The 22808-nt window shown below is 44.4% G+C and overlaps 1 protein-coding gene across 2 annotated transcripts in view; it reads left to right on the top strand.

The window, feature by feature from the left end:
* Positions 1-22808, top strand: part of STX18 (syntaxin 18) — a 123642-nt gene that overhangs the window by 67620 nt on the left and 33214 nt on the right. For both annotated transcript variants that reach the window (XM_045529062.1, XM_045529063.1), the window contains exons 2-5: positions 3616-3683; positions 19053-19168; positions 20846-20923; positions 21090-21156. In XM_045529062.1, the coding sequence (XP_045385018.1) occupies positions 3616-3683; positions 19053-19168; positions 20846-20923; positions 21090-21156 (329 nt within the window). The remainder of the gene's footprint in view (positions 1-3615; positions 3684-19052; positions 19169-20845; positions 20924-21089; positions 21157-22808) is intronic.

The raw sequence follows: 22808 nt of genomic DNA, 5'->3' as shown, positions 1-22808 counted from the left end.
CGCTTAAGCCCAGGAGTTTGAGGTTGCTGTGAGCTAGGCTGACGCCATGGCACTCACTCTAGCCCGGGCAACAAAGTGAGACTCTGTCTCAAAAAAAAAAAAAAAAATCAAGGTGTTGGCAGGTCTGTTCTCTTCTGGAGGCTCCAGGGCAGATCCATTACCTTGCCCTCTCCAGATTCTGGAGGCTGCCCACATTCCTCGGCTCCCTTCCTCCACCTTCACATCCAGCCATGTTGGCCTGAGCCTTTCTCAAACTGCGTCACCCTGACTCTCTCTTCTGCCTCCGCCCTCTACATTTAAGGACCTTTGTGATTATGTTGGGCCGACCTGAGTAACCCAGGATAATCTCCCTATTTTAAGGTCATCTGATCAGCAACCTTAATTCATCTGCTACGTTAATTCCCCCTTGCCATGTGACCTAACATATTCACAAGCTCCAGGAATTAGGAGTTGGATAGCTGGCAGGAGATGCAGAGGGGGAATGGGGCGAGGAAGGCATCATTCTGCCCACCACAGCAAGTGTAATCCTTCTGGGATTATTCAAGACCCACTATTTATTCAATATTTAATAAAAGTTGTGAGGCTCTGCTTTGCACCAGGAACTGTGTCTTTCCATGCTCTGGGAAAAGAGAGAGGACTCTCTACCCTCTAGGGGATTGCAGTCTGGTGAAGGGAAATCAGTCTGTGAACTAGTCCTTGTGGTCATCAAGAAGGAGTAGGTGCTAAAATAGATGCATGTGCAGCATTTTATGAGGGAATGGGATCTGGCTGTGGCTAAGAGTGTGGAATGGGTAAGAAGGAAAGGAGAATCTTGAATGAGAAGGAAGAATTTGACCTGGAGGGAATGGTGGGTAGGACATTCCAGGGACAAGGAGAACCATGAGTGTGCAGGTGACTGGAGGCCTTGGGACTTGGAGCCTAAAGCCTGAGGGGAGTGTGGCAGGGCTTTTGGGGCTGAATTATGAAGCTCAAACTACAGCTTGAGTGCTGTATTTGGGAGTTAGGACTTATTCCCATTGGTTAGATCCTGCAATGATGCATTGGCTGCCCTTTTTCAAATCAGCCTGCAAAGCTGCCTCCTTTGGCTGCAGTGTATTTTAAAACCAGAATTCACCACAGCCAAATGTATTCTACCCATCCACTTCCTCTGCTTTAGTGGCTTATACTGTTTACATGTCCCCTAAGGGCAGCTGAGTCTGTGACCCCTGGTAGGTAAGGGTTGGGGTAAGGAGATGGAAACCATTGAAGGTTTTGAAACAGAAGAGTAACTTGATCAAATCTTGTATGTGATGCAATAAACGCCTTGCTTGCACATCTTTTAAAATTTTTCTCTGCCGGGTACGGTGGCTCACACCTGTAATCCTAGCACTCTGGGAGGCTGAGGTGGGAGGATCGCTCAAGGTCAGGAGTTCGAGACCAGCCTGAGCAAGAGCGAGACCCTGTCTCTACTAAAAATAGAAAGAAATTATCTGGACAACTAAAAATATATATAGAAAAAATTAGCCAGGCATGGTGGTGTATGCCTGTAGTCCTAGCTACTCGGGAGGCTGAGGCAGGAGGATCGCTTGAGCCTGGGAGTTTGAGGTTGCTGTGAGCTTGGCTGACGCCACGGCACTCTAGCCCCGGCAAAAGAGTGAGACTCTGTCTCAAAAAAAATTTTTTTTTTCTCAACAGACTTAAAAGTCCAATTTCATGATGTAGGTTAAGTGGAAAATAGGAACAAGAATGTGAGGAAGACAGCTGTGGTGTACTGGAAACATGCTGAATTTGGACTCAGACAGTCCTGAGCTTAAATCTGAGCTCATGTACTAAATATGTAACCTTAGACAGGGCACTTAGCTTCTGCAAGGTTCGCTTTCCCAAGCTGGTTACTGAGAACACTGATAATTCATGCCCATGGCAGGGCTGTCAGGGAGAGAGAGAGAGAGAAAGAGACTGAGCATGTGAAAGTGCCTACCAGTGCCAGGGATATAGGGGAGACTCTCAATTATTGTTATGTATTAAATAAATATATCGTGGCCATACTTAATCTTTTTTCTTTTGTTTATGCTCTTAAAATGCCTTAGGGTGTTTTTCTGAATTGCATTTATAATAATAGTCCAGACTATGTGGGAAATTTAACTGAACCCTTACTGATCTATCTCCAGACAAACCTGAATGTTTCTTTGGTGATAAACACTATTTTGTGTTTAGGCAGGTACTCATTCTGCAATTGTTTATTGATTACCATTTGTGCTTCCTGTGCTTAGAACTGTAGGGAAAGCTGGACAGCCCCTCCTTGCGTAGTTCAAAATGCCACTGACAAAGAAGCATGTATATAAAAGTTAAGTCAAGGCCGGGCACGGTGTCTCACGCCTGTAATCCTAGCACTCTGGGAGGCCGAGGTGGGAGGATTGCTTGAGCCCAGGAGTTCGAGACCAGCCTGAGCAAGAGCAAGACCTCGTCTCTACTAAAAATAGAAAAAATCAGCCAGGAGTGGTGGCGCATGCCTGTAGTCTCAGCTACTCGGGAGGCTGGGGCAGGAGGATCACATAAGCCCAGGAATTTGAGGTTGCAGTGAGCTAGGCTGACGCCACTGCACTCCAATTGGGGTGACATAGTGAGACTCCGTCTCAAAGAAAAAAAAAAATACAGTTAAGTCAGAGTACATGGACATGAATAATTGAGTGCCAAGTGGGTGGTATGCAGAAGTCCTTTTAAGTTTATAGCAAGAGTAAAAATCAGCCTGTGTTGGCCTTGACAGAAAAACTTTTATGAAGAGATGAAAGTTCAGCAAAGTTTTCAAGGCTGGCACCACATGTTTGGAATGAGCACAAAGGGCTCGAGTAGGAAGCCAGAGGGAGCAGTGGCCAGAGGACAGGAGCAGGCCACTGCTAGTTAGTACTGTCTCCTCTGGAAGTACTTTTGTCCCTGTTAACTATGATCTGAGGTTTTATTCCTTCCTCTTTATTTTATTTTTTTATTTTTGAATCCCTAGCTTCATGTATGGTACTTAACACGTGGAAGGTGCTTTAGAGTAGGGTTTTATTGTACTAGGAATGAGCCATCACAAGTACAGTGCTTTGTACCTGTGTCTTCAGATTTTTTGTGCTCATCCATGGATGCAGGCCATAGGGAAGATGGGAATTTGCTGTGTAGGGATAATCAGTTGCTCCCTGAATTTTTTTTTTTTAACTCTGCTGCTCTGCATGTGCCGTGTTTATAAAGCTGATGGCTTCAGCCTTAGACTCAGTCCCCTAGACCATGTGGAAGAAGGAAAACTTGTCTGTAAAATTTTTGATGTAAGACACATAAAGAAAGGAATTGACCTTACTGAGCACGTCCTGTGTAATTACCAGACATGCATTATCTCATTTAATCTCTAAGTTCTTTAGAGATCATCTATTCATAATGTTATAGATCAGGATAATCAGAGGTAGAAGGAGCCATCAATAACACCAAGGCCCAGCAATATTAACAAGTTGGTGACTGTGCAAGAGTATAAAATTAAGTTGCTCAGTTGTAGCTTCAAAATCTTTCTGCAACCTGCATTCCATTCTCTGTTAATTTAAAATTCATCACATGAGTATAACATATCTATCTATATAAACTGATTGCTTTTTTTTTGAATTTTAGATATCTCACATTGGCAAACTGAGAGATTTTCTTCTGGAACACAGGAAAGATTATATTAATGCTTATAGGTAAGTGTACATTTTTTACCATGACTTTGGTGGCTGTGTTCTGTTCCATGCCTATATTTCTTCTGAGCTTTTTGTCTTTACTTTTTACTTAATAACTTGGAGTTGTAATGGGGAAGATTGGTTTGGCAGTGGAAGAATACTCTGTGTCTTCAAAGTCATGACATCACAGCAGCAATATCTTCTAGTTTGCTTGTACCTCTCTGTGTACCATTATTTCCTATCAAATGAAGTTCACTCCATGAATACTGACTAGAGCAGTGTATGAAGTTAGGGACCCATATATTTGTATCACCTGAACTTGTGGAGGAATTAAGTTTTCATGGCTCTGCTAGCTATTTTTGCCTATATCTCATTGTCTCAGCCTGTGACACCAGTTTTGTTGTTGTAGTGATGTTCTCATGAGGATTTTTCAGTCCTCACCCTCATGTCACTAGGTCACGTCTTCCTTGCCAATTCCCAGTCCTTAATTCTGATGGCCATCTCTTTCTGTCCTTCTGGGCCTTTTGACACTTGCTAGAGACAGCCACAAGCCCACTTGGGCATGTTGGCATGGCTTTCATTTCTTAGGGCGCTTTTTTTTTTTTTTTTTGAGACAGAGTCTCACTCTGTGGCCCAGGTGAGTGCCATGGCGTTAGCCTAGCTCACAGCAACCTCAAACTCCTGGGCTCCAGTGATCCTCCTGCCTCAGCCTCCCGAGTAGCTGGGACTATGGGCATGTGCCACCATGCCCAGATAATTTTTTCTGTTTTTAGTAGAGACAGGGTCTTGCTCTTGCTCAGGCTGGGCTCAAACTCCTGAGCTCAAGCGATCCTCCCACCTCGGCCTCCCAGAGTGCTAGGATTACAGGCGTGAGCCTCTGTGCCTGGCCCCTTAGGGCACTTTTGATGAATCTTTTTATTCATCCCCTAATGTAACTCATGGGGACATTCCTCCTGGGAGCTAAGTCCAGTTTCTACTCAGTAGCCTACTCAGTGTCAAGTCTGGCTCGGGTTCCTTCACTTCTGAAACTTTTCTCCTGGAGCTCATCTGTGGCGACTTCCCAGTCACCAAATCCGGTGCCTTTTCCTCAAACCTGAATATATGTGGAATCATATGGTACACACTCCTGTGTGTCTACCTTCTTTCACTAGACATCTTTTTGAGGTTCATCCATGTTTTTGTGTGTACAGTAGTTTGTTCCTTTTTATTGCTTTATCTATTATTTGTAATATTCCATTGTGTGAAATGACCACCATATGTTTATCCATTTATCGAATAGAGAATATTGGGTTGTTTCCAGTTTAGGGCTACCACGAATAAAGCTGCTATGAGTAGCATCTCTATGAGTCTTTTTGTGGACATATGTATTCATTTCCCTTGAATAAGTACCTAGAAGTGAAATTGCCAGGTCATGCATATAGTAGTAGTAGGTGTGTGCCTAGCTTCAAACTAAACTACCAATCAATTTTCCAAAGCGGCTTTACTGTTTTATCCTCCTGCAGTTGCTCCATACCCTTGCCAGCATTTGGTGTGGCTAGTCTTTCATTTTAACCATGATAAGAAAGTGTGCAAGGGTATCTCACTGTGTTACACTTGTCTTTCCCTAGTGACAATGCTGGTGAACATGCATGGCCTTCTCAGTTCTTCTTCTTTGCTCCAGCCTTTGCCCTGTTGATCACCGTGAGTTTCTTGGAATTTCCTGCTCCCTTAACCTCCATTACAGCATCTCTGGGCTCCGCTCACACTCCTCGTGTTGCCTCTTTGTCCTTCATCTACCCCATAAGAACTCCAGTGTTGTGTTTGGGGCCCTTTTGTCTTATTTGTCTCGACTTTGCTTAGAAAAAAATTTCTGTCCGTCATTACCTATCTACCTACCCCCTTCTCTGTCCATCTCAAAGCCTCCTCCACGTTAGGTACTCTGATAAGCACTAATTAATATTTTGTCTTAATCGGTCCTCACAGCAGCCGCAGGTGGGAGACACTGCTCTTAAGCCTGCGTGACAGTAGGAAATGGAGTGTAGAGATGGAGTGACCTGCTGCAGACACAGCTGGTGAGCTGCTGAGCCAGGGCTCGGCGGTCTGACCGCGGACTCCACGCCCTTCCCCACCACACACTCCGGCACATTGTCACAGTTCTCTCTCTCCACTATGCCAACAGTTCCTCAGTGTGTGCCATGGACTACAGTGCGTGCCCTTAGTTCCCTGTTGCCACTGTCCTGCCTGCTCAGTGCATGCAAGCAGCACAGTCTCCACACACCGCTCGGCCCACTCCTTCCTTCCCTGGAGAGTGTGTCATGCAGTCTTTGTCACTGGCCTGATCTCCTGGTTCTCAACTCCCTGCTCCTTGTTGCCCCCCCTCCCCATCTGTCTTAAAGGCACAGCTGTCACCCTGTCCTTGTCACCCTGGATGTGATCACATGCTTCCCCTCCTCAGATCCCTCCTCTGACTACAGGATGTGACCCATCTGTACTTCCTAGATAAGCAAGACTTTTCACTGACTTCATCCACTCTTCCATCCTCTCTCGCCCTTCACGTGCCCTGTAGCTGCATTCAGAACAGACATTTGTTCCACCTCCAGGCCTCTAATCACACTGTCTGCTTGGCCTGTTGCTCTTGACTCCAGTCTGTACATGTCACATGTTCACATGCTTCCTTTCTAAAAGACCCACTTCCCACCACCACCTTCTCACAGAGGCTGTTCTGGCTCCACCTTCCTATCCAAAAGCCATCTCCCCTGCCTTTGAACTCTGACAGCTCCTTTTCTGTGCTTTTCTTTTGGTATTTCTCAGATGTGCCTGGTACAGTAGTTTGTCCGTAATCTGTTCCATCAAGTTTCTTGAAATGAGAAACTATCTTACTCGTCTCTGCATGTTTCACAGTTGATTCACTCATCAGTTCATTCATTCTGCAGACATTATTGAGTGCCTACCATGTGCTGCACACCATGCTAGGCGTGGAGTATAAAACAGTGAGCAAAGGCAAACATGGTTGTCCTTGCCTTTGTGGAGCTGTTAAAGGATTCATGCAAACAGGTAACACTGCAGATGTGACAGGTACGGCAGAAATAGAGTACAAATAGCTTTTGAGGAATTCAGCCTTGTCAGGGAAAGTATCCTTGAAGAAGTGACACTTGAGCTGAGATCTGAAAGAGTAGGAGTTACCTAGGTAAAAAAGGAAGGAAGAAAATTCAAATGCAAAAGGATTGAAACACCCTGCAGACAGTGTCTGCCCTGCTGTGAAACATGCTGAGGTGAAAAACACAGCTTCTCACTCATAAACATTTATCGAACAGGTGAAGGAATGATTTGAGTCATCTAAAATACCATTTGGAAAGAGGTTTTGATTTTTAAAAAGAGAGAAAGCATTTTGACCAAAACTTGCAAAGTGGTTTCTGGAATGGACTCCAGCTGTGCCCAGACACAGGCGCGTTGCGGTCCAGCTGTCTTGTCTGCTGGTCTTCCCGCAGCTCCGTTCACGCCTGGCTTTAAGGTGGCGTCTTACTGCGGGACTCATCTTCAAAGGTATTGTGTAAATTAATGGGAAAGTTAGATTTGACAGAGATGAAATTAGGAGCATCTTTTTGGGATGTCATCTTTATAAAATAAGGGGTGTTTGTATTTCAGAAGCCTTCCTCTCACAAAGTTAATAATATAAAAGAAATCCTCAACTTTTTAAAGAACTTTGTCAATATATGCAAAAATGGAAATGGTTCACATAAATTATTCAACAGAGAAAAATAATTAAAACCCAGGTGAATCTGAATCCCTGATGCATTGTCTGCTTATACTTAACGTGGGGGGAAGTTTTATACTTTTAAGTGCATTTCATTTGTATTATTCTGGAATATACTAAAATAATTATTCTGATGCTTGGTACCAAGAAAACCTTACTTTTAAGTTCTCAGTTAAAATTGTTGGTTAACACTAGATGGCAGTGTATATTTTATTTCTAAAGGCTTATATGTGTATCAAATACTAATTTGATAGGCCGTAAAAATGGAAGCTACCGTGATTTTGGAAAAGTTTATAAAACTGATACAAACCTATCAATTTCCAGCTCCTTTCTGTGGTATCTGACAACTTTGGTTAAAGATGTGCTTATAGAGATCTTTCATAGAAATCTGTTGTTAACATCCATTTGCCTTGAAGAGGCATCCAGCAAGGCAAATGCTGTGAATGTTGGTTTGGTTCAAGCCATTCTTTATAAGCCATATGAATCTGAGAAAGCCATTTAATCTGTGAAACTTGGTGTCTGCCTCTAAACCAGAGGTCAGCAAACTATAGCCTGTGGGCCAAATCCAGCCTATTGCTTATTTTTGTATAGCCTGTTAGCTAAAAATTGCTTTACTTTTAAAAAATTTTTCTTTTATTTTTTTAGAGACAGTATCTCTCTCTGTTACTCAGGCTGGCCTCAAACTCCTGGGCCCAAGCTGGCTTCCTACCTCAGCCTCCTGAGTAGCTGGGCCTACAGGCACGTGCCATGGCACCCAGATTTATATATTTTTAAGTGTACATTTAAATTTACATTTTTAAATGTTAGGGGGAAAAAAGATTTATCGCATGTGAAAATTATATGATATTCAAATTTCAGTGTCCATAAGAAGTTTTATGGGCACACAATCACACCTATTCATTTATATATTGCCTGTGGCTGCTCTTGTACCACAACAGCAGAGTGGAGTAGCCATGACAGACTGTAAGGCCCACAAAGTCCAACATACTTATTATCTGGTCTTTTTCAAAAAAAGTTTACAGAGCCAACAACGGGAGTGATAATCACTCAGGAAGTAGTTTAGGGGTTCGAAGAAGACAATATAATTGAAATACAATGCAAAAAATCAATGCAATTGTATCAGGGTGCCCTTCTGTAACTTTGCAATAGTTTTAAGTTTTTGATTGTAATAGTGATATTAAGGCAGTTATCCTCAAACGGTGGAGCAAGGTCCTGCGAACTACTTTTCAGCATTCCCAGACTACTGCAGCACGGACTGCTGCCTCTCAGTACAGCAGGTGCAGGACCTAAACTTTCCCTTTCCCAGCTATGATGGCAGCAAATGCTGGGAGCAAGGACTAGAATCCGTGGGGTCTAGTCCCACTCTGCCACTTACTAGCTGTGTGCCTCAAGCATCTCACTTATCCCCTCTTTGAGCATCAGGTAGAACTATGGCACCTGTTGCCTATACTCTGAACTCCACTCCTACCTTTGTTTTGGTCCCTTTGAAAAAACATGGGCTTTGGGGTCAGTCACAGCTAAGTTCCAGTTCTGCCATGTATTAGTCATGTAAGTATGTACAACTCACTTAACCACTGTACTTGGTTTCTTTTGTATAAAATGTGGATGATGTCCTTGTTAGGACTAAATGAGATGTGTGGGAGAGTTCCTGGCACACAGGAGTCCCTTGGTGAATTGAGCTTGTACCCGATTTGACCTGTGATGCTGTGGAAGGTGGGGGGTGGTGGAAACAAAGCCCACCTCTGTTTCCTGCCAGAGGGAGGGGGGAGGGATGGGGAGGGAGACAGACAGACTCAGGAAGCAGGAGTTGATCAACACGAAGACCGACATCTTGCCAGCTTTGTCATTGGTAAAATCTAGGTTGGCAGGCAGAGCACAAGTCTCCAGGCGAGTGCCCTTGCTGACACTCTGCTCCTGAATTAGACAGACTTACTCAGCCGTTAGTGCCACTGAACAGTCACCGTCCCTGGAGCACAGACAGCAGGGCAGCGTGCAGCGTATGAGAGAGAAACAGAGCAGAACCTCTGCTGTCTGTAAGTAGGCACATCCCAAAGACAGGAGGGAGAGAGAGAGAGAGTGAGAAAGGAGTGTCAGCTAGATGCATGCCCCGTGCCTTCTGCCAGGATCCCGGAGGCAGGAGGTGTCACTCTGGGGAAGTAAGTTCACGTAGAAACACGGGGACTCGGGAATAAGCATCCCCCAGTGCCCCACATCTTCTCCAGATGGAGGAAGGCTGTGCTCATCGTCTCCCATCAAGTAGTGCCTCTCAGAGGTGGTGGGCTCTTGCTCACAGCCTTTCTTTGTCACTCCTCCTCCCTCCCGATGCAGTGTGCTGGCCTCAGCCCGCTTCTGGGAACATTTTATATGCAGTGTGATCATGGAATTGAAAGAATATGTGTAGAAATATTGCCTTCAGACCTCTGAGGCTTTGTTAGTTTGACATAATTAGGAAGCTGTAATTTTTTCCAGAATGTAGAGCTCAGACTTTATTGACCCATTTAATTTTTTTTAATAATGACATTTTACTGGAGCAGAACAACATACAACCTAGATAGCCTCTGGCTAGATCTCTGAATGACTTTAATTAAAAATAATGTCTCGGCTGGGTGTGGGGGCTCACGCCTGTAATCCTAGCCCTCTGGGAGGCCGAGGTGGGTGGATCGCTCGAGGTCAGGAGTTTGAGACCAGCTTGAGCGAGACCCCGTCTCTACTAAAAATAGAAATAAAAATTATCTGGACAACTAAAAATATATATAGAAAAAATTAGCCGGGCATGGTGGCGCATGCCTGTAGTCCCAGCTACTCGGGAGGCTGAGGCAGGAGGATCGCTTAAGCCCAGGAATTTGAGGTTGCTGTGAGCTAGGCTGACACTCTAGCCCAGGCAACAAAGTGAGACTCTGTCTCAAAAAAATAAATAAATAAATAAATAAAAATAATGTCTCTACTTCTGATAGATGTATCATTTCCATAATATCCCGGCAACAAAACAATACCACTTGGGAGAAAAACTTTCTTTGTTTTTATTGTTACTAATAGAATAACCATACTGTCAATTTTCAATTCAGAAGATTAATGTATACATATAATGTATCCTAAACAAACATTACCTTTTAATTGAGTAATCAGTTTAATCAAATTAACCTTTAGACCTTTCCAATTTCACTGAGCTGAGTTTCCATTAAATCAAAATATAGAGTAGGAGGATGTTAATCTAATGTTCTTGGGATTAGTCATTTCTGGGTCTGCTCTGTCTGCAGGACACACATTCACTTAGCAGTGAATACCTTTCTGACTCATCCGTCCTGACCCCTGTAGCCTCTATTTCCCATGAGATGGTTTCTAGCAGGGATGAGCATAATGCTTACCGCTCTCGCTCCTCCCAGAAGCAGAGCCCTCACCTGCTGGGCAGTTGGGAGGAGGAACTGAGCTTGCTCACCTGGCCCCTTTGTCTCATTTCTGGGTCTTCTGCCTCAGTCTTGTAGTTACCATGTTAAGCAAAATGAGTTAATGGAACAAGATGCTAAGGAGTGCTGGGATAGATAAATACTTCCCTCTTACTCTTCAAGTTCCACTGAGGGAAAGAACATCCATTCCCTAGGAGGCTGTGGGATTCCTTCTTTTTCCAGCTCTCCCCCAGAAAATGTGGAAGTGGGGTAGGGGAAGGGAAAGGGGCCACACCAAGGGAAGGGAGGGTGTTTGATGGTTGGGGCTGAGAAAAGCCCCATGCCAAATGCATCCCTTTTCTCTTTTAGAGGGGCCTGTCCTCATTATGGATGCATTCCCTGTTTATCTGAGCCCTGAGCTTTCTAGAGAAGGCTCTAGAAGCGGGATGCCTGCCTGTCTTGGGGCTGGGGGTATAGAATTTCAGGAGGAACTTACTAGAGAGCACAATTGTAACTGTACAGTGAGCCACACTCTCCAGTTCAGGGTCATTCATTGATTCAGTTTATTCAAAAGTATTTGTGTATTGATTTATTGATTTATTAGCCTATTAAATGCTAGGTATTGCTCTTGATGATGAGGAAACAGCAGTGAACAGACAGGCAAAAGTCCTTGCCTTTGTGAAACTTAAATTTTTGAAGAGGGGAACAGACAAGAAATAAAATAAATAAGTAAAATATATAGAATGTTAGAGTTGGGTAAGTATCTTTGTGGGGAGGGGAAGTGGGAAAGGGTAGAGGAAATGTCAGGTAGAGTGTAATTTTATAAAGGTGGGTGAGGGAAGGCCTTGTTAAGGGGGCAGCATTGAGTACACACCCTAAAAGAAGTAAGGGGTCAGTTTATGCAGATGTCTGGGGAAAGAAGGTTCTAAGAGGAGACAGCCAGCACAGGTCAGGTCTGAGGTGGGAGTGTGCCTGGGTGTTTAAGGAGCAGCAGGAAGCCAGAGTGCCTGGAGCAGGAGGGAGGAGCACAGGGGAAGAGGAACTCAGAGAGAGAGCAGGGCACCGGTCTTACGGTTCCTATTAAGGATCTTCTAGTTCTTGTAAGGCCCTTGGCTTTTACTCTTAGCTGGGAACCATGGGAAGGTCTTGTGCGAGGATTGATGCGATCTGACTCACTTAGGGTCAGTGTGGCTAGCGTGTTGGAATAGACTGCAGAGACGCCAGGCAGAAGCAGCAGAGCAATTAGGAGGCGACAGTTGCAGTCCAGGTGGAGATACTGCTGGCCTGGGCCAGGGGGTGGGGGCAGTGGCTGTGACAAGAAGGGGTCAGATTCTGGAAATATTTTGAAAGTAGGGTGAACAAGATTTGTTGATGGATTCCATGTGAGCTGAAAGAGAAAAGGAAGTTACAGATGACTCCAGGGTTTGGGGCCTGAGCAACTACAGGATTGGAATCACCACCAGCACAGATGGGGAAGGCTGCAGGAGGCACATATGTGAGGAGAGCCGTCAGGAGCTCAGTTTTGGACACATTTGCAATGCAGATTAATCTGAGTGGAGATGTTGAACAGGTAGGTAGATATGTATATCTCAAGTTCAAGGAGATGTCCAGTCTGGAAATATAAACCTGGGGCTTGTCAGTGTAAAGCAGATGGTTAAAGCCATGAGACTAGATGAAGTCTCTTAGCAAGCCAGCAAGTGTAGACAGCAGAGAGACTCGGACACTGAGCCACGAATTGTCCGTCACAAAGTGGTCAGGGAGCTCAGAGGGACCAACAGAAAGGCTGAAGACACCCAGCTGGTGAGGTGGCATCAAGCAGGACAGGGGAAGAAAACGAATCAAGGAGGGAAATGATCAGCTCCATCAAATGTAGGGAAAGTGACTAAGGTGAGGATGGAGCCCCTGTGGAGGTCATGGGTGACCTTGGCGAGCGCTGACAGCAGTGGAGTGATGAGGATCAGTGCCTGTCTGAGCTCAGGAAGGATCAGGACAAAGGAGACCGAAGTGGAAACGTTTCTGAGAGAAGTGTTACTGAAAAGGGCAGAAATTGAGCAGTAGCTGATAGGAGACATGGAATAGAATTGAGAGGTTTGGTTTCTTTTTTTAAATTGGGAGAAATGACACCAGGTTTTATGTAGTTAGGAAAGATCTAATAGGTGGGAATAATTGACATGAGTAACTAATAATAATACATATAGTGTTTACTATCTAAGCACTATACACACATATTAATTCATTTAAGGTGCAGCAAAGAGAAAGGAGAATGGCCAGGGCCAGTCTGGTGCCCAGGTAGGGGGAGTGGCTGTACCTGGGAGATGGACAGTTCTTCCATAGAAGCAGGAGAGAAGGTGGAGTCTGTGTGTCCAGAGGTGGAGAAGTGGGGAGGTGAGAGCTTATCAGAGTTCTCAGAAAACAGGAAGCAACATGTTCACTAACGCTAAAGATGGGGAAGGAGGTGTTGGCAGCTTGAGGCGAGTGGAGAAGGTATGAAATGGTTGTCGGGAGAAGGGGAGAGTGAGTGCACAGGACATGTGGCATCATTACCAGGCACCATCGGGTCCCTTGCGATTAGTAACTGCGATAAAGCCGATGTTTTAATCTCCATCTGTATGATTCCCACGAGATCCTAAACTCAGCTAAATAGAGAGCTGTTTGTTTTTGCTTCTTGGTGTGCCACCAGCCTCCCTGGTCTCTGCCTCTGACTCCAAATGGTTCTTCTCTCATTGCTTCTCACTCCTGAACTTCTCCCAGGGGCCAAACAGTGGGTCTTGGAAGATTAGGATGAAAACAGTCAGATAAATTAAGTGAGAACCAAGCAATCATACTTTTGAGACAATATATGAAAGCTGTCTGTTATTACAATTTTTAGACTGCACCAATTTTTTGCTTTCTTTTCTTTTCTTTTTTTTTTTTTTTTTTTAGAGACAGAGTCTTGCTCTGTTGTCGCCCAGGCGCACAATCATAGCTCACTGCAACCTGGACTCCTGGGCTCGAGTGATCCTCCGGCCTCAGCCTCCTGAGTAGCTGGGACTACAGGTGTGCACCATCGTGCCCAATTTAATTCTTTACTTACTTTATTGGGCCATGGTGAGCATTTGGAACTATCCTCAGCCCAGCTCAGGGTTGTGGCCATTGTACTAAGTTTCACAGTGACTTTTTCCTTTGCCCTTAATAAATTGTAGAACTTCAGAAAGCGATCATTTTTAGTTTCTCAAGATTTTGTCACAAAATAGTTATAAGACCATTTGCCCTGGTTTTGTTTTTCAAAACAAAGTGTTGTTCATGGAACATTTGTCTTGAGAGCATTACTTCTTGTCTTTTTAAATTGCATTATAAAGACAAGTGTTAATAGTGATTTCTCTCTTTCATATTTCCAGTCCTTTGTACTCTTCCTTCTGTGTTCTTTGTTTCTATTCATGCCTCTTGCTCGCCCAGGCCAAGGTTCCAGGGTCTGATGATGCTTTGCCTCCAACACAAGGCTGTTCCTGATGGTTTTACAGCCCCTTCCCCTCTTTCCATTCCCCTGCCACCATCCAAGCTCTGCCATTACCCTTCTTAAATTTCAGCTCAACAAAAATTTACTGAGCATCTACGTGTTACATGGTGCTGGGGAATGCAAAGGTGAACGAGCTAAGATGCTCTGCCTGATTTCAGTGCCCCAGGACCTGATCTTTCCTTCCCTGTTCCATGCAACAGGGTATGGCTACCTTTATCTCCATCCAGCTCAGCCTTTCTCTTGGCTCCAGAATAAAACTCCTTTGGCGCTGGAGGCCCACGTAGACTCATGCCTTCCACTTACGCTGTGCTCGCTCACTGTTCTTCAAACAGGCCCCTCCCGTTTCCATTGTTGCTTACTGAGAGCATCTGCTCTTGCTCCCACAGCCACATCCTGCCTCTCAAGATTTAATTCATAGATCACCTTCCTCCCTGTCAGCTGTGGGAAGTAAGCCTCCCCTCTTCTGAACCCTCCTGCCTTGTAGGAAATTAGAGGTGCCCTAGGGCAGTGGAGAACAGCCTGGCCTCCAGAGCAGGCTGGCTTGGTTCACATCCCAGCTTTGCTTATTATTGGCTGTGTGGCCTTGGCAAGTTACTTAACCTCTCTGTGCCTGAGTTGTTTAATGTGTAAAATAGGCATCATAATATTACCTACCTCATAGAATTTTGAGAATTAAGTGGGTAAATATACATGAAATGCTTAGAACAGTGATAAGTGTTAATGCACAGAAAGTGTTATATAGCTGTTAGCCTTTGTTTTATGATATATGAACATGTACATAAGCCTTTGGGTGTCACCTGCTGTGATGTGAGTTATTGAAACCAGGGTCTGTATTTTGTTCGTATCGGCAGCCCAGGCCATTCACAGTTAAACGTGCGTTGGACAGATGGGTTGCACAGTGTATGTGGGGCATACACAGTGGACAAGGTACTGTGCTTTACCGTAGTACATGCCCAGCATACATTATGAAATCAGTCTGTTACTTTAATATTTATACCAAAGATAAGATTGTAGTCTGTAAGTTTTGTCTGTACCTTCTCAGTAACCTTTACTACAGAATGTGAAACATTGTTACTCTCTCTTCTCTGTCCTCAGCAAGTATCTAGTTGTATATTAAATTAATAGAGGAATGTAATGTTTTGTCCTTTCTCAATATACTAATCAACTAAATAATAAAAATAAGTATTTCTGAACCAGTGAATAAACTTTACTACTCAGTTTTTTTTCCTTTCTCCCTGAAGTAAATTGACAAATCCAAACCCATACCTAACATAGTCTTCTTTAATTGAATCTAATATTTAGATAAATTGAAATCTGTAATAAAAGTATTCTTCTGTATGTTATAAAAGAAATAAAAATAAAATTTGATAAATTTATATATGCATGTCCTATGAGGATTTTTTTTAATTATTTGCCAAATAGGTAACCTTTTCAAAAATGACTTTTTCAAATGCCCATTATATATCTCGTGCTGTTCTGAAAGTATCAGAGAAAAATAAGGGTTTGGACCCTTCTTCAGTTGCTCCATCTCATCTATAGTCCACTAAACTTTGCATGCCATCTTGGACCAGTGTTTTAACATCTCTCCTTTCAGACCTATGCCACTTTCTGTGTTCTGTGCCTTGATGTGCGCGCATGTAAACCAGAAACTCATCCTGGGCTTCTCCTCATTTACCTGCCCACCTGGTCAGTCTGCTACCTATAGATGTCTCTCAGTCATGTTCCCTCCCTCCTCACAGGCACTGCCTTGGCCCAGGCTGTCTTCTTCTCTTCCTGGACTCTGACAGAGGTCTCTTAGCTGTGGTTGAAGTCCCCTAGGGTCTAGTTCCATCTGCCCCCAGGCCACCCACTACAGAGAAACACAGGCAGAATGTGCATCCTCTGTTTAAAATCCTCTAGTTGCTGTCCCCATTGACTGTACCAGTGATCCCCAACTTTTTACTGCCAGGACCTCATTCCAACTGATAATGAAATACCGGTATTTTGTATGATCATTATATTTTTGGAAAACCTATTGGTGTTGGAGAGACAGCTATCACAGGGTCAGTAACAATTTTAGATAAATGTGTATTTATCATAATACCATCCTGTGATATTATGAAACACATATTTAGTCTTAGTCCAGTTTCCTGGCATACCACTCCTAAAATCCTTGGATTCTCCAAAGTGATGTCTTTTGTATGCTAAGGAGTTAGGGCTTCAGGATGGGGCTGGTCACCCCAAAGACCAGGCAGGATTAGAGGGTTAGGACTTTCAGCCCCACCCCTGACCTCCAAGGAGAGGAGAAGGGATGAAGGTTAAATTTGGTCACCAATGTCCAATGATGTAATCTGTCATGCCTAATAATGAAGCCTTCATAAAAACCTAGAAAGACAGTGTTTGAGGCACTTCCAGATAGCTGAACGTGTGGAGGTTCTGGAGGATGGTATGCCTGGAGAAGACATGGGAGCTCCACACCCCTTCCCTGTGTGTTGCTCTGTGTTCTTCTTCATCCTTTGTAATATCATTTATAACAAACCAGTAAATATAAGTGAGTTATATGTATGGAGTTCTGTGAGCCAGTCTAACACATTAATCAAACCTGAGGAGGAGGTCATGGGATTCCCGATTTTTTAGCCCGTTAGTCACAAGACAAGCGCAACACCCTGGGGCTTGCAATTAGTGGCAGGGGAAGCGGGGACAGTCTTGTGGGAGCCCTCAGGCAGGTGGGGTCAGGATTGATGTGAATTAGAGGACACCCAGCGGGCGTCCGCTGCAGAACTGCTTGCTTATTTGGTGTGTGAGGGAAAATCCCGCACACGTTTGGTAGCAGAAGTCTTCAGTGTTCATTGTGGTAGGGTGAGAGTGGAGGAAAAGCAGTTTGTGTTTTTTCCACTCAGACATCCACATTCATTTAAAACCCAGGGCGGACAGTGACCGTGTGTACATGACATGCTGCCCTCTTGAAGGACTCCAGTGAACCCCAGCGGCTGCAGCCAGGCTGCTCGGTGTGCATGGGACCAGCCTGTGACTCCTTTCCCCCTTCGCTCCCAGACATCCCCTGGGGTGGACCACACATCATGGGGTCATTCTAACTATGACACACAGGTTAGGAATTTGTGCCTGTTCTGCCACTGTCCTCTGTGTGGAGTGCCCTCCTCTCTGCCTGCCCCGCACCTTCCCTGTGCAAACTGACCACTCACCACTTTGGGTCCCACTGTCAACTTTTGTACCAACAGCATTCACCAGTTCCTTGTGCTCCTGTCTCTGTGTCAGTCTCCCCTATAGTCAGTTCCCTCTGTGGGGATCCGAAATGAGCTTTATTCAACTATGAGTCCCCAACCCCTGGCCCTATGCCTGATATATAGGAAGGAGTTCAGTATATAAGTGAGTGAATGAATGAATTGTGAGGATAAAATAAGTAAATAAAATACACATAAAGGCGCTGGAAATTCTGTAGTATCTGACATGTACTGGGTGCTCAGCTAATGTAAGTGTACCTGCTGTGGGCTCGGCACCATTTTAGGTACTGGGAAGCAAAAATGAACAAGACAGAGTCCCTACTTGCATTAAGTTTGCATTCTACTGGGAGGAGATAGATGCAAACATTTACTATTTGGGAAATAATAAGTACTGTAAAGAAAAAGAAAGCAGGTTAAGGAATAGAGAGTAGCAGAGTACCAGTAGGATTTGGAGAGGCCCAGCTCCCCTATCACAAAGCAGGGAGGGGCAGCTTTGGAGCGGAGAGACGATGGCCTACGAACTAGCACAGGTGCTAGAAAGCAGTGGTGGGCAAGTGCTGGGGGGCCAGGCAAGCCAGCGGTAGTCAGAGGAAGCCAGCCCTGAGTGGGCCCCTGGCAGAGGTGGAATGAAGAGGAAGAGTGGACATCTGCTGGGGGAGCAGTCCCGGCTGAGGTGGGAGTGTGCTCAGCTGACTGGGGGGACAGCGAGGAGGCCAGTGTGGCCGGAGTGAGGTTATGGCAGGAATGTGTGTGGGAGCATGGAGGGCCTTGCATTTCACTCTCAGTGAGAGTAGGTGGCCAGCCAGGCTCGGGGGAGAAGATGGGATGGTTTGAGCCTGTGCGTTCTGTAAAGTCCCTTTTGCCTTGGTAGCATGTGATTCTCAAATCAAGATGAGCACGGTCATAGAACTGTCCTATTTGGAGCTTTAAGGTGGTGTCTTACTGAAAGTGAACACCCTTACTAGCTCAGTCACTTTAGGGTTGTTTAACTTAGTATTAAGGGAAATGAAATTTGTTTCTAAAAGCTCTTTTATTGTGAGTTTTGAAGACTACTTGTCAACATTGAAAAATGGCAGCCTAAAACAGCTTCTTACGTATATCTCAAGAGCTTGCAGATTGTATCCCTGCATTATTCTCCATGCAGCACCCAGGGTGAGATTCTAGTGTAAGTCTAATTCAGTCATTGTGTGGTGTGAGTCCAGCAGTAGCAGTCCCACTGTCCTCAAAGGCAGAGCCTATGTCCTTAATGAGCCTTGTGTGCCCAGCCTCTAACAGCACCTCCAGGTCCCTCCCTCTCTCCCTCTCTCTTCTCTTCTCTCTCTCTCCTTCTCTCTTAACTCTGGACCTGCTTCAGTTGCGTCTGGGCCTTCATATGTGTTGGTTCTGCTATCTAGATCGCTCTCCTGCCTCTTAGCTGGGCCAGTTCTTCCGAATCCTTCAAGCATCAGCTCAAATGTCATTTTATCAGGGAGCCTTTTCTTCCCTCCCCACCCACCCAAACTATATTATGTTGTCATTTGCTGCCTCTTCCTTTTCTCTCTCTCTCTCTCTCTTTAGCCATATTGTGTCTGAATATGGGAGGATGACAGACACAGAACGAGACCAGATAGACCAAGATGCTCAGATATTCATGAGGACCTGTTCTGAAGCAATTCAACAACTAAGAACAGAAGGTAAAGTGCTCTGAAAGATGCAAAGAGACAACCATGAATATATCAAGTGGTTAAACAAGAATCATATGGCACAACCAGTTAAAATTCCCTCTTATGTTCTTATTTAGAGTTAAGCTTTAAAACTTTAAAATCATTCCTTTCCTGATCATAGTTTTAACCTAATCTGTTAAAAGTAATGAAAGGCCATTACTCAAGTTAAACAATTGGGATGTTCAGAGGAGGGAGATGAAAAGAGACTTTCTAAACAGAACCAAAAATTTACCAAGGGATCAGGGACAGAGAAGAATTGTAAGTTCATGTGTGTATGTGTGTCTGTCTGTCTGCATTCTGTGTGGCATTTAGTGGAGCGGGGACTAGTAGCTTGTGGATAGGGTGGAAGAGGATACTGGGCTTTCTACTTGTAGTATTAAAGTAAACTTTCATATCAAACTGCCATGGTTAGAAGGAAGGCTCTGGAGCCATGACTGCTTACGTATGCACCCCAGCTCTGCTCTGCATGTTCTAGCCATGTGGCCCTGGGCAAGTCACTTAAACTCCCTGGACCTCAGTTTCCTCATCTGTGAAATGCAGACAATTATAGGATGTATCTCTTAGGGTTGTTATGAGAATTAAAGGAAATTCCTACAGCATGCTTAGAACCATGTCTGGTGGTTATTATCGTCTTGCTTTCATTGATGCTCAGTTCTCCTTGAGACACTGAGATGGCTTCCCAAGTCTCGTCTCTTTCTTGACTCTTTTTCAATTTGCTTAGGCAGATACAGAGTACATCAAATAGTATATAGAGCTCAAAGTTGTCAGACTTTGACACTGACTTTTGTTTGGGAAGCTTACATTAGAACCATGATAGACCACTTGGAGAGTCTGATGAAAGCTGTAGACATTCTTGCCAGAAAAATGTACACACATGCAAAATTGTATGTGCAATTTCACAGAGTCCCTGATCCCTCACATGAATCTTAGGTGAAGCAGTCCTATGGTAAAGACATAAATTGTGCCCCCAGCTTCAGGGGCATATATGTTCATCGAGATTCCTAGAAAATACACAAGAACATTAATAAAGCCAGCAGTTAAATATGAAACTATGTGACCTTGGGCTACTTATTGCCTCTGAACCTTAGTTTCTTCATGTGTAAAACAGGCATAATCAGAACTGTTGTTTAGATTATTAGAAAGTACTAGCAGAGTGCCTACACATAGTTCGCAGAAGAAAGGCATCCTTGTGGCCAGGAGTCGTGGAAGGTTTCCTGGAGAAGGAGAGTTTGGCTTGGTGCCCAGGGGAGAGGACAGGGCCCTTCAAGCTGAAAAGCTGTGCAAGCTCAGGCAGGGAGGAGTGTGTGATTGCATTGTGATTTAAACATGCTTCTTGAAGGTCAGCTTGAGTGGTGGATGCTGTTACTACAGATGGGGTCAGCACTCCAGAAGTGCTGCGTCAAATACTGTCCCTAAGTGCTGTAGTAAGCCATAAAGTATTTGACTATAGTTTTCTATGGCTTTAATCTTTTACTCTTGTAAAGCCTAATAAATCTCACTCCTTTAAATCTCACTTGACACTGACTCATTTTATAGCTGTGTTTTTAAAAATACTTCCAATAAAGAAACTGTTCTAAGGAAGCTGATAAATTGTTAGCTCCAGAATGATTGCCCAGAAGACCTCAACGCTGTCCCTTTCTGTTCCAGCCCACAAGGAGATGCACTCCCAGCAAGTGAAGGAGCACAGGACGGCTGTTTTGGATTTCATTGAAGATTACTTAAAAAGTATTTCATTTTCTTCTTAAAGGTCAAATGTGGCATTTCACAATAGATGTGATACAGAATTTAGCTTTGCTAGGTGCAGATGATGGTACCTCATTATATTTAATGATACCTTTGCCTGTGAAGCCATTTTAAATGGTCTCTGTTCTGGTATTTTCCCCTGGCACAGGAGTGTGTAAACTTTACTCAGAACAAAGAGCCATCCGAGTTAAAAGAGTGGTGGATAAGAAAAGACTGTAAGTATTGCCTTCATTGATGTTTCTTAATTATAATAATAGTAATAATATCATAATAATGGCAACTAAAGTTTACAGTACACTTGGCCTATGCAATGTACCATGCTTGAAATTTCTTCACAGAATGCCATAGCTGGTGCTTACGGAGCACTGCAGTGCCAGGCCGTGCTGTTAACACCCTCATTTTACAGCTGGGGAAGCTGAGGAACAGGTTTGATAACTCACATGAGGCCTCGCAGTCTGGAGGTAGCAGTGCTGGGATTTGAGCCTAGGCTGCTGGTCCAAAACAAGAGCACATCTGTGCTCTTGCCCATTTTGTTTCCTCATAACTGTGTGAGGCTGCTACACTGGAGCTGTTTTACCTCTGTCTCTTCGCCCCTCCACACCCTTCCTTATTATTCCTGAGGGGAGGGCGAGGGCACAGCCACCATGCCCCCATGAGGCTTTGCTCATGTCACCAGTGGCATGTTACCTACCCTCCCACTGCCCCCCTACTCGGACAGAGACTTGCAAGCTGCCACGTGCTCTGGGTGTGTACTATACTCCAACCCTACCGCCCACTTCGAGCAGACAGGTGAGGACTCTGACACGCCAGCAGGTTAAATGACTCGCCCAAGACCACACAGCCAGGCAGCAGCAGAGCCAGACTTCAGTATTTCCCATGGCACCTGCCTCTTGACCTGTCTTCCTTTTGGGGCTGCATGTGAGCTCCTAGAGCACAGGGACTGTTCACATGGTCGCTTCCCTTGCAGCGACCTGGAGAGTGAATAAATCAACTCATTTCATTCCCACAACCACCCTATAAGGTAGGTACTGTTAATTTTCCCATTTTATAAGCAAGGAAACTAAGGCACAGAGAAATTAGGCAAGCTGCTCAGAGTCACACAGCTTGTAAGTGGCAGAGCCAGGATTCCAAAACAGGCTGTCTGGCTGCAGCATCCGCGCTCTCAGGCACTATGCTGTGCCCCTTGATTGTGCTGTTTCCCCTCTGAGCTCACTACAGATCTCACTGATTTTGACATATTCTGGCTAAGGTGGCTACTTTTTCATGTTTATACAGTAACACAGCCTGTCTCCAAGCTTCCTGTGAAAAGAGACTTCATCAAGTGCTTCTCTCAAACTTACCCCTCAGTGCATTAGTAAATAGTAACTATTTGCTGGTAGATAACTTGACTGATTTACTTACCATCTTCCACAAACGCTTCTGTTTGTTGCCATTTATAATTTCAGATCTGTTTCGCAGGTGTGTAGGAAGGAGATCACATAGCAGGCCTGAGACTGCTATCTTTAAGAAGATCTGCTTGCAAGGTTAACCCTTGCCTGGCGTCTGAGAACTTCGATGTCAGGAGGGTTCATGCCATCCTAACTGATAAGAGCAGCTCACTGTGCCTGAATTGTTTGTGCAAACAATGTAGTCCAATGCTGAAAACACTTGTAGTGAGTTAATAAATGATAACTTGTGCTATTATCTCGAATACCATTAAGCACTTACCCTGTGTCAGGCAGTATGTTAATTTATTTCATTTAATCCTCACAACCACCTTATTAATACATATTAGTATCCCATTGTATAAATGAGTAAATCAGGACTCAGCAAATTTGAGTTAGCCATACAGTGTCACAGCTGCGCTAAGATGTGAACCTCAGTGTAA

Source organism: Lemur catta, chromosome 17 (genome assembly GCF_020740605.2).
Source record: "Lemur catta isolate mLemCat1 chromosome 17, mLemCat1.pri, whole genome shotgun sequence".
Classification (NCBI taxonomy): domain Eukaryota; kingdom Metazoa; phylum Chordata; class Mammalia; order Primates; family Lemuridae; genus Lemur; species Lemur catta.
The sequence above is the reverse complement of the archived record's forward strand: the minus strand, read 5'-3'. Positions and strand labels throughout refer to the sequence as shown.